Source organism: Amblyraja radiata, chromosome 1 (genome assembly GCF_010909765.2).
Source record: "Amblyraja radiata isolate CabotCenter1 chromosome 1, sAmbRad1.1.pri, whole genome shotgun sequence".
NCBI classification, from domain to species: Eukaryota; Metazoa; Chordata; class Chondrichthyes; order Rajiformes; family Rajidae; genus Amblyraja; species Amblyraja radiata.
In genome coordinates, this window is record NC_045956.1 from 127,516,396 (window position 1) to 127,528,277 (window position 11,882).

An 11,882-nucleotide genomic window follows, 5' to 3' on the forward strand; every position below is an offset into this window, starting at 1 on the left:
TGGTCCAAATTCAACCAATTATAGAAACAATCTTTAACTGTGTTCTTACAGGAATGTTACAATTGATTAATTCCCAACATTTAAAAGCTGTAACCAATGATGCCAACATTGAAAATCGACTCATATCATACACTGTGGTGGACTTTCCAAAGCTTGGCAGAGTTGTGAAGGTTGAGAAGGACAATGTGACGCTCGAAGTGGCTAACTTCACCCAAAGAATGGTAAGTTTCGTGTTCATTGAATTATTTGGTCTGCATCTTATAAGTTTAATAATGAATACATAATAAGTCAATATACAATACAATACAATACAATACCGTTTATTGTTATTTGAACCTCAAATGAAGTTCAAACGAAATTTGGTTTCTGCAGTCATACAAGAAAAGAACCAAGACACACTCCAACACAATTTACACAAACATACATCACAATGAATATCCTCCTCACAGTGATGGAAGGCAAAGTCTTGTCTCTCCCCTGCTCTCCATTCTTCTCCTGATGTCAAAGTCAAAGCCCCCGGCGGGCGATGGTAAGTCCTGCGGCCATTAAGATCGCGCCCGGGCGATGCAAGGCCGCGCTACGGGTCTTGACGTTGGAGCCCCCGGCGGGCGTTAGCAAGTCCCGTGGCCGTTAAAGCCGCGGCGGGCTATGTAAGGCCCCGCTCCAGGTTATTTTCAACCCCCCAACTTAGGCGGGAGAAGTTGCCGTTGCAGGAGCTCCGAAAAGCGGTCTCCCACCAGGGACTCGCGAGCTCCCGATGTCATTGTCCACTGGACCTGTGGCTGGAGCCTCCGAGCTCTGGAGTCGGGTCGCAGCCGCGCGCCAACACAGCTCCTCCCGTTCCGAACTCGGCCAGCTCCACGATGGTAGGTCTGCAGGCTCAGGTCGATCCGCTCAGAGGCCGCTCCACAGTGCTAGGCCCCAACGACAACGGACACCCGACAGAGAAAATCGACTGCAGAGGCCGCTGCAACGTCGGTCGCGCTGCCCCCATCTTATTTGATTGATCTAAGATTGAATCATTTAAACGGACAAAGTGGGCTGACATTCCTGTTTCCATGCTGTACAATTCTGAGTCTAAGGATTTCATATTTACTTTGCGCCTGTTATTGAGACTGTGTGTTTTCCTGCTAGTACCTCAGCGGGACAGGCAGCATCTCTGGAGGGAAGGAATGGGTGATGTTTCTGGTCGAGACCCTTCTTCAAACTGATGTTAGGGGAGTGGGCGGGACAGCGATAGAATGTAGTCGGAGACTAATAAGACTGGTGGGAGAACTGGGAAGGGGAGGGGATGGAGAGAGGAAAAGCAGGAGCTATTATTCAAATCGCCCTTGCTTTTCCTCTCACTCCATCCCCTCCCCCATCCCAGTTCTCCCTCCAGTCTTACTGTCTCTGACTACATTCTATCTCTAGAATGCCCGCAACTCCTCTGACATCAGTCTGAAGAAGGGTCTCGCCCCGAAACGTCACCCATTCCTTCTCTCCAGAGATGCTGCCTGACTACTCCAGCATTTTGTGTCTACCTTCGATTTAAACCAGCATCTGCAGTTCTTTCCTGCACATTTTATCCCAGCTAGTAGTTTGGCTTTGGAAATTTAGTTCATGCCACCAGAGGAATATCCCTTTTCATCTTCAAATAGTGCCATGGGATATTTTATATAAACCCTGAAAAGAAGTTGAGACTTCAGTTTCATCTGAACAATGCACTTAAGACAATCAGTCACCCCTGCTTTTGGAAGGATGGCATTAAGCTGGGAAGAGTGCAGAGAAGATTTACAAGGATGTTGCAAGGATTTGAGAGCCTGGGCTATAGGGAGAGGTTCGGCAGGCTAGGACTTTATTCCTTGAAGTGCAGGAGGCAGACGGATGATCTTATATAAAATCATGGGAGGGATAGTTTGGGGAATGCACAGAGCCTTCTTTTACCCAGAGTAGAGGAATCAAGAATCAGAGAACATAGATTTAAGGTGAAAGGGGAAAGATTTAATAGGAACCTAAGGGATAACTTTTTCATACAGAACGTGGCAGGTGTATGGAACGAGCTGTCGGAGAAGATAGTTGAGGCAGGTACTACAACAACATTTACAACACAATAGGATAGGTGCATGGATAGGAAAGGTTTAGAGGGATATGGCCCAAACACGGGCAGGTGGAACTAGTGTAGATGGGGCATTTTGGTCGGGATGAGCAAGTGGGCCAAAGGTCCTGTTTCTGTGCTCTGACTCTATAACACTTGACTGGAGCTTAGGGAAGTCAGTTTGCGTCATTCCGCGCTGTTTTTCAGCATCCTGACCATATCCTAGCCTCAGGTAAGTCTCCTTTCATACAGAGGGTCAACTGAGCTTTAGACCCCTCTGATCACGGACTCACGTTTGTCCCACCTGCCAATCTTCAACTGCGGGCTGTAAAGAATTTCTAGTCTATTACATTGTATAATCATTCCTCAGATGATACTTGTTACTTCAACATGCATCTGCGGTGTTTTGGTGGTGTTTGTTAATCTATAATAGTATTTAACTAAGGATCCATGATACGGTATTCAGGTAAGTATCCCAAAATATTTTCATGTGTGGTTTGTTTTGTTTGTCAAAACAAAGGAACTGTTATTAATAGAAGAAAACAGTCGGACAGGGAGAATAATTGAATAAAGAACTACTGTATTGAATTGTGTAGGAAAGAATCTGCAGATGCTGGTTTAAGTCGAAGATAGACACAAAAGGCTGGAGTAACTCAGTAGGACAGGCAGCATCTCTGGAGAGAAGGAATGGGTGACGTTTCGGGTCAAGACCCTTCTTCAGACTGATGTCAGGGGAGTGAGCGGGACAGAGATAGAATATAGTTGGAAACAGTAAGACTGGTGGAAGAACTGGGAAGGAGGAAGGGATGGAGAGAGAGGGAAAGCAAGAGCTATTTGATGTTGGAGAAGTCAATGTTCATACCGCTGCGGTGTCAGCTGCCCAAGCGAAATATGAGGTGCTGTTCCTCCAATTTGTGCTGGGCCTCACTCTGACAATGAAGGAGACCCAGGACAGAAAGGTCAGATTAGGAATGTGAGGGGGAGTTAAAGTGCTGAGCAACCGAGGGATCAGGTAGGTTAAGGAGGACTGAGCAGAGGTGTTCAGCAAAATGATCGCCGAGCCTGCGCCTGGTCTCGCCGATGTACAGAAGTTGACACCTGAAACAGCGAATTCGGTAGATGAGGTTGGAGGAGGTGCAAGTGAAGATGATGGGAAGTTGTGGCCCGTAGTGCGAATCTGTTGGAGGTTATAATTGGAGGTTAACAGCATATAATCTTCCAACACTTTTGCCACAGCATATAATCCGCCAACATTTTCACCACCTCCAACGGGATCCCACTACTGGCCACATCTTCCCATCTCCACCACTTTCTGCTTTCCGCAGACCGTTCCCTCCGCAATTCCCTGGTCAATTCTTCCCTTCCCACCCAAACCACCTCCACCCCAGATACTTTTCTCTGCAACCGCAGGAGATGCAACACCTGTGCCTTTAACTCCCCACTCGACTCCATTCAAAGACCCCAAGGACCCCAAGTCTTTTCATGTGAGACCGAGGTTCACTTGCACCTCCTCCAACCTCATCTACTGAATCTGCTGTTCCAGGTGTCAACTTCTGTACATCAGCGAGACCAAGCGCAAGCTCGGTGATCGTTTTGCTGAACACCTCTGCTCAGTATGCCTTAACCTACACGATCTCCTGTTTGCTCAGCACTTTAACTCCCCCTCCCATTCCCAATCTGATCTGGGCCTGGGCCTCCTCCATTGTCAGAGTGCAGCCCAGTGCAAATTTGGGGAACAGCACCTCATATTTCGCTTGGGTAGCTTACACCCCAGCGGTATGAACCTTGACTTCTCTAACTTCAAATAGCCCTTGCTTTCCCTCTCTCTCCATCATCTCCCCCTTCCCAGTTCTCCCACCAGTGTTACTGTCTTCAACTACATTCTATCTCTGTCCGGCCCACTCCGCTGACATCAGTCTGAAGAAGGGTCTTGACCCAAAACGTCACCCGTTCCTTCTCTCCAGAGATGCTGCCTGTCCTGCTGAGTTACTCCAGCATTTTATGTCTACCTACCGTATTGAATTTAAGTCCTGTAAAAGCACCTTAAATAATTCACACAGTATCGTGAGCCACATGAAATATTCTGACATTATTTCTAGCCGTGATGAAGAGGATCTATATATCCAGCAAAAATAACGAGAGATCAGACCCAATATTGGATAGTTGCACAATTTGGTCCGATTCATTAATTTTTATTTGTTCAGTCTTTGTAATAAATGAAAATCACTTGCTAACTTCAAAGAACTCGCATGCATGCAGTTATTTTTCTTGTTTCTGTTTCCAAGATGCATGTTTGATCTTGGGATCTGGATTTTTTGAAAATGCTCAACATACTTTCAACAGACTTCCTACTGCTAAGCTGAGGAGGTGTGTGGGATCAAGTTACATGTAACTGTTGTTCCAGTATCGTTGTACAAAAATGTATAAACTTTTTACAAAGTAGTAAAACACAGCTTTTTGAACTACTACTAATGGAATTCCCAGTACCTGGAGGCACAGGCATGATGTCGCTGCTGAGTTGGTCTTGTGAGAGGATATTAGTTTAGTTTAGAGATACAGTGCGGAAACAGGTCCTTCGGCCCACTGAGTCCGAGCCAACCAACGATCCCCGTACACTAGCAGTATCCCGCATACAAGGTACAATTTACAATCCTTACCAAAGCCAATTAACCTACAAACCTGCTCGCCTTTGGAGTGTGGGCGGAAACTGAGGCACCCGGGGAAAGTCCGTGCGGTCATGGGGAGAACGCACAAACTCCGTATAGATTGAACCCGGGTCTCTGGCAATGTAAAGCAGCAACTCTACTGTTGTGCCACCATGCCGCTCCTCGGATATACTTTGAGAAATTTGTTTGACCACTTGCATCTCAAACGTATTGTTACCCTTTATTTCCAGTATAAAACAACAGAGATGTTTCAACAAGCTGTTGCAACAAGCATAGTTAACCTTTACTGGACCTTGTTAACTGTATCTGTTCTCTATTAATTGGGTAATAAATAAACCTGTATTCTGAGCGAAACACAAAGTGCTGGCAGTTCTTAGAGGGTCAGGCAGCATCTGTGAAGGGATGGATGGCCACATTTTGGGCAGGGACACTTCTTCAAACTGCCTGTCTCACTGGATATGCAAAGTTGGTAAGAATAGACTATTACGAGTTCATATATTACCATAATTGTGAAGATAGTAATGAACTGGAAGAATGTTCTTCCAGCAGTTGCTTATAGACTTAAACTAGGCATTTTGTTCAGTTTTTTTTAGTTATTGTCCCAAACCAACTTCAACATAAATCACTTTGCAGTTATGGTATGGCATTCATCCCTCAAATAACATGAATACTTACACAATAATTCTGAACCAGTAATATGAGATGTATATAAGTGTTTGTCCCCTCTTCCCAATCTTGCAACCCCAATTTAATGCCAGATCGGTGTCCTGAGCTTGTGGTCAGGTGCTGAGCCCACAGATGTTCATTGATGCAAGTTACACAGCAACAATTTGCTGGGAAAAATACAACATGCTGGAATAACTCTGAGGGTCAACTGCATGTAAGCAGTTTTTTTATTGTCTGGAAATAATGGCATTGCTTTAGGTAACCAGAATGGAAATGATGAGGTGATTTCATGAATCAATAAATGTTGATAATTTATTGACACTGTTTGATTTAATATACGCATTTCATATGTAATATTTCTCCTGTCCCAAATTACTCTCAATCACAGAGAGAAGTTGCAGCAGTTTCTGTTTGCTCTGCACTTTAAACAGATTCAGTTTGCTAGATGCTAAATTTTCTGCAGCGTTCCAAAAGGGAAACCGCCCTCCTGGCTTTATGTTCATTGACTGACATAGTGATGTCAAGTTCGTTGACAGGTTGCGGGTCTTTCCAAAGGTAAGTATAACTTTACAAGATCAAACCTTAGAACAACAGGTAGGTAAGGGTAAGCGACTATTGTTAGATGGTGAAGATGACAGATATAGAACCTCAAAGGACCTAAATTGCAGGGAGGTGAGGATTACATTAGGACTTTTCCACTATTGCTGACTATCCTAATGAAGGTGAGATTTTTTTCATTGATAATGCGGGGATCAGATGGATAATGGACAACAATAGCACGTTAATTAAATTAGCTTGTTGGGCCCTGCAAGAATCACTGCTGATCTTTTTTCCCCACAAACACTTGCATCATGGATTTAGCCCTCCTTGCTTGCTTCCAGCTATGTGTTGCTTTTTAAAGATAGCTCTCCATTAAAATCAGGACAGGTAATCTCATTACTATATTATATATGGTCCATTTCCCTCGAGCGGATCATCTGGCAATGCTTGTTCCATCTCCACTAAAGATTTATTTTTCAATTTAATTTTTGACACACGCCCAGTCCATCCGTTGTTGTGAATTGAGTTTACATTTACAATGTGGTCTTCAATACCAGTTATGCCTTTAGATGGTGCTATGTTAGAAATGTTTTGATGCACAAGTTCATCCATTGTCGCATGAACTAAACACACAATACAGTAATTTATCTGCATTGTGCACCACTTCCAGAATTTGGATGCATAATTCCAGAGTACGTTATGCAGCCACTTCAATAATCACGTGCTTATCACATGCATTTGGATGCATCTCATGATCCCGACATTTATTGTGTGCAGTTCAGGCTTCCATGTTACAAGCAGGAAAGACTGCAGAAAAGATTGACCAGGATGTCACCAGGATGGGCATGAATTATGGAGAGGCTGGTACTTTTTCCCTTAAGCATCGCAGGCTGAGAGATTACCTTTGTGATTGTGTAGAAAATCTTGAGAGGCCTAGATACGGTGAATGTTTTCCCCAGGGTAGAGGAGTCTAGAACCAGAGGGCATAGAGGGTGGATATATGGAACAAGCTGCCAGAAGTTGAGGCAGGTACTATAACAGCATTTAAAATATACTTGGACACGGATAAGAAAAATTTAGAGAGAAATGGGCCAAATGCAGGGAAATGGGACTAGCTTAGATGGGGCATCTTGGTCAGCATGGATGAGGTGGGCCAAATGGCCTGTTTCCAAGCTGCATGACTCAATGACGTAGGTTTATGGTAAGAGGAAAGATTTAGAGGCGTGAAGGGCATTTCCTTCACACAGAGCACATGGAATGAGCTGTCAAAGGAAGCTGGATACAAAGTTTACATTTAAAAGATCTTTAGGCAGGTATGTGGATTGGAAATATTGAGGGATATGGGCCAAATGCAGGCAAATGGAAAAGCTCAGTTATAAAGCTTGGTCAGCCTGGTTGGTTGGGTTGAAGTGCCCGTTTCCATGCTATATGAATCTATGATTCCATGACAAATGCCTAGTCATATCTAGCATGTGAGAATTTTCTTCAGAGTAACACTGATTACCCCTTCTCCAAAAATCTGAATAACAATGCATTAAGCTTTCCAAAGGATTAATAAGGTTTACATATCCTCAAAAGAACCAGATAATAAAATGTACCTATTATGCCTTGCCTCCAACTCATGCATTTTATAATTTGATTTATTGAAAGTTATAAGTATAATAGTTACGTAGATGAGAGAAAGGCCAGTGGTTAGGTGTCCATAGTTATTTACAAAATGTTTTAAGTCATAATGTTAGATTTTAACATTAATACTTTACTAATTTATGGGGTAAACTTGTGCTTCTGAACTTTATTGTTTCCAATAGGTTGATGAGAATATGATTGCATATGAGCATACACGCACTGAGGCTGTAGATTGGAGTGCTGAAGACTCATTTCAATTTGTAGTGTATTCCTCGCCGGCCTCATTGGAACCCCAGGAGTTTCACATCATCATCTCCTATGATATTGTTGGACGATCCAGTCGTCTTCTTGCAAATGCAGGTGAAGTATTGATAGTAAAGCTTCTAAGTCTCTTGGTTAGATTGTACCGCACAATAGAACTACCGATGGTGAAAACCTCAGATGTAATAGCAGATCATAACTACTAGGTCGAGGCTTGCCTTCCTATCATTCAAAGTACACAATCATAACTATTCCCTCAACATTTTTTCTTCTTGCCCTTCCCCATCTCACAACCGAGCCTCCTCACCAGCAATCTTCCTTATCAACTGCTCCTCTCTGATCAACTCTACAGATAGATCCTTCCGCTTCCCCCTTCTCCCCCGTTATAGTCTATCCATCTTCCCCAAACACATCCCAGCTTCTCCGGTCAGTTCAGTTATTACTCCACCCTGAAATTGATCCTCAGTGTCATAATGATAGGAAGAAATGGCCTTGTGTCTCATGAATCCAAATTTTCAGTGTCTTGGGATATGGAAGGGCCTTTGCAAATGTAAAATAGTGTAAACTTTGCATAAAGTATTGGAGTAACTCAGTGGATCAGGCAGCATCTCTGGAGGATATGAACAGCTTTACGGGACCCGAACATCCATGTTCTGCAGAGATTCTTCTTGACCTGAGTTACTCCAACATTTTTTTATTTATTTTTTTGTAAAGCGCCATCTGCAGTTCTTTGTGTCTCCAACCTTGCACAGTTTGTTTTACTTAGGGGCAGTCTTTATTTTTCTCTCCAGGCGCTACTGTTACAGAAGGTGAAAAAGTAATAATTGACAAATTCAAGTTGGATGCTTCTAACCTAATGGCCAGACTTCCAGAACCTCAGCGCTTGCTGTATGAAGTATGGTATCAAGTGACGTCCTTGCCAGTGTATGGTGTGATCATTGTTGGTGAGCGTAACATTACCAAGCAGAAACCCTACTTTTCTCAGTTTATTGTGAACAAGTATGGGATAGCCTATCTGCACGATAATTCAGAAAGCCTTAAGGATAACTTTACCTTTGCTGCATGGGGAAACCTAAAGAGCAAAGTTGCATCAAGGCCCTTGAACGACAGTGAAGTGGTGGAAGAGCGGTTCAATATTACCATTATTCCAGTTAATGATCAACCCCCGGAGCTGAAAAGCAAAGCTCCCAGTTTGAAGGTTATGCAGGGTTACAATGCTGCAATTACTTCTGACCATTTAAATGTTGTAGATTTAGATAACGCTCCAGAAGAAATTAAATACAGCATTATCAGTGGACCGAATAATGGCTATGTGGCAGCATCAAAGAATCTGAGTAGGTCGATCAAGCACTTTACTCAAGCTGATATCAATAGTGGTGAAATCTGGTTTGTTCAGGATGGAAGCTCATCATCTGCGGTGTTTTATTTCAGTGTCACTGATGGTAAACACCGACCGTTGTACAAATTATTTAATTTTGAGGTTATACCTATAGTCATCACGCTTATGAACAACACTCAACTGGAAATTCAACAAGGACAAAGTATGTGTACTATCACCAATGAACACTTGGCTGCACAAACTAATGGGAAAGTTACGATGATACTTTATGAAATAACTAGGCCCCCACGGGCTGGACATATTTTACTTGGAAACAATAGGGTGACCTTGTTTGAACAGGACGACCTTGTAAAAGGACATTTGGTTTATCATATGACCAACCTCTCTGCATCACAGGATAGTTTTGAGTTCATGGTAAAGACTTCTGAAGGTAATGTCACTGAGCAGCTAGTTAGCATTATTGTACGGCCTCTACTGAAAATGGCAGAAGACTTTAAGATACCATCTGGAACTACTTGCTATTTTGGAACAGATGTGCTTGATGCAAGTAGATTGGCCAACCAGACTGGAAGTGTTCCCAGGTTTGAAATAAAACTTTTACCTATCTATGGTAGATTTGTAAGACCAAACCACATGGTCAGGGGTCACAGAGAAGCCACAAACATTTTTACTCAGAAAGACATTGAACTAGGTCTTGTTCTGCTTGAGGTTGAAGCCAATATGACAGGAATAGACTTGTTGAATGATTCTTTTGTATTTATTTTGACTGCAAACGATGTCCAACCAGCGGAGGGTGTCTTTCTCTATAGCATTATTCCGTTTAATGGTTCAACAACACTAAACAACACATGTGAAAATCCACCACCTCTCGATTCATTTACATCAGTTGCAGCAACTTCAGGAAGTTTACGACTTGGAGCACAAACAGAGGTTCCCACTCTCAAGCCTACTACAATTATGCTACGGTGGCGAAACAAATCACACTGGGAAAATCATAAGAGTAATGCCTCTGTCCCAGATGTGACATTGAGAGGTTATGTGCCACGGGTAACAATAGGGCCAGTCGGTGCAAAACCTGTTGCAAATCCCATTCGCAGTTCCAGGTCTCTGTATATAATTCTGGCCCTCTCTTTTCTAGCACTTTTGATCATCGTTATCTTTATTGTGATTTTGATAAAACAAAAGAAGAAACCAAACCGCAAACCTTTAACAACTAATTGTCCTAATAACGGTGGCATAAAGACTACGAGCTTTCTCCCAGTAGAGAGGAGCCCAACAGTGCCAGCTGTCACCGTCACGCACCTTAATACTGGTAATAGCAGCAGTCCCTCATTGGCAGACAGACAGAACCAAACTTCCTCAACAGCCTCCAAGTCAAACGAAACCGCAACTTTACTTTATAACTGTAAACAGATTGATGCAGAAATGGTACAGCATTGTCGTACGACCAATCCAACCTTGAGGCTAAATCAGTATTGGGTTTGACAAGGTAACAAACCCATTTCTAATAGTAAACATTGCAAAGCAAACTTTATTCAGTTGGAATCTCAATTCGGTGTTCATTTTTACAGAAAATGGTCAGAACGTAAAAGTGACAACATGGCATCTTGAAAATTATGTTTTAAACTGAAGTTTCCAAAATATTTTAAAACGACAAACGGATGTAATTGTCCAGATATTAAGTCAATTTGCATGATTTATGAATTTATGCATGAAACATCTACAAAAAACACATTGTATGAATGATTAGAATTGTTTGTGCCTATTTCCTGTTGCATTTCTATCCATCAAAAAATTGGACAGGACACATGCTGTTACGATCCACGCTAATACAAGTATTACTTCACTGTCATATTTTGCTTACATGATATGTCTTCAATATGCACACCCTCCATTCATTAGTTACAGTAGAAATCAGATCAAAATATCTTGACCTATCACTCAAGTTATTTGGTCTGAATAAAGGAGGAGCACTTCGAGCTGAAAGTGTTGAATCTTGCATAAGGTAAAGTGGATGGATATCTTCAGGTTATATTTGTCAAACCTGCAGTACTAAGCTGCTGCTGTGGCTTGGGATGCGATTGGTCTACTGCACATTGGTGGGAGGAAGACTTGCATATGGACACAATATGCCATTACACCCATGCTCCCCTTTTCTCAACACCTCTGTGGTTTGTGACAATCCCCCATCTCTATGACAGCCTGTGCCAAAAGTCTGCTTGATCGAGCAGGTCAAATTATAATGATTCTTAAAATGAGTCATTGAATCATAGCTATATAGCACAGAAAAGGGCCCTTCGACCCAACTGGTCCCTGCCAACCAATTAGGTCTGGATGACTGGAGCTATTTTAAAATGTCTTGTAATTGTACCTGTCAGAGTGAGGCCGAACATAAATTGGAGGAACAGCATCTCATATTTTGCTAGGGCAGCTTACAACCCAGCTGTATGAATATTGATTTCTTTAACTTCAAATAACCCTTGCATCCCCTCTCTCTCCGTCCCTCCCACACCCTAGTTGTCGTACTAGTTTTACTGTCTTCATGTTGGTTCTTCTGTCTGTATACTCGCTGTCACCTATCCCACAGTTAACAATGGCCTATTGTGTGCCTCACATTTCCTTGATTATCATTGCTTTTTGCATATCTTCCATTCATTTCTCTTAAGTACTGCCTATATCTCTTGTTCCTCTTCCCCCGATTCGCAGT

At 42.7% G+C, this 11,882-nt stretch overlaps 1 protein-coding gene across 1 annotated transcript in view; it reads left to right on the plus strand.

Annotated features, from left to right (window-relative positions):
* Positions 1 to 11,027, plus strand: part of LOC116979191 (chondroitin sulfate proteoglycan 4-like) — an 87,159-nt gene extending 76,132 nt beyond the window's left edge. Inside the window, exons 8-10 of the mRNA XM_033030747.1 lie at positions 52 to 221; positions 7,758 to 7,935; positions 8,628 to 11,027. Of these exons, the coding sequence (XP_032886638.1) occupies positions 52 to 221; positions 7,758 to 7,935; positions 8,628 to 10,660 (2,381 nt within the window). The 3' untranslated portion in view covers positions 10,661 to 11,027. The remainder of the gene's footprint in view (positions 1 to 51; positions 222 to 7,757; positions 7,936 to 8,627) is intronic.
* Positions 11,028 to 11,882: the final 855 nt, after the last annotated feature.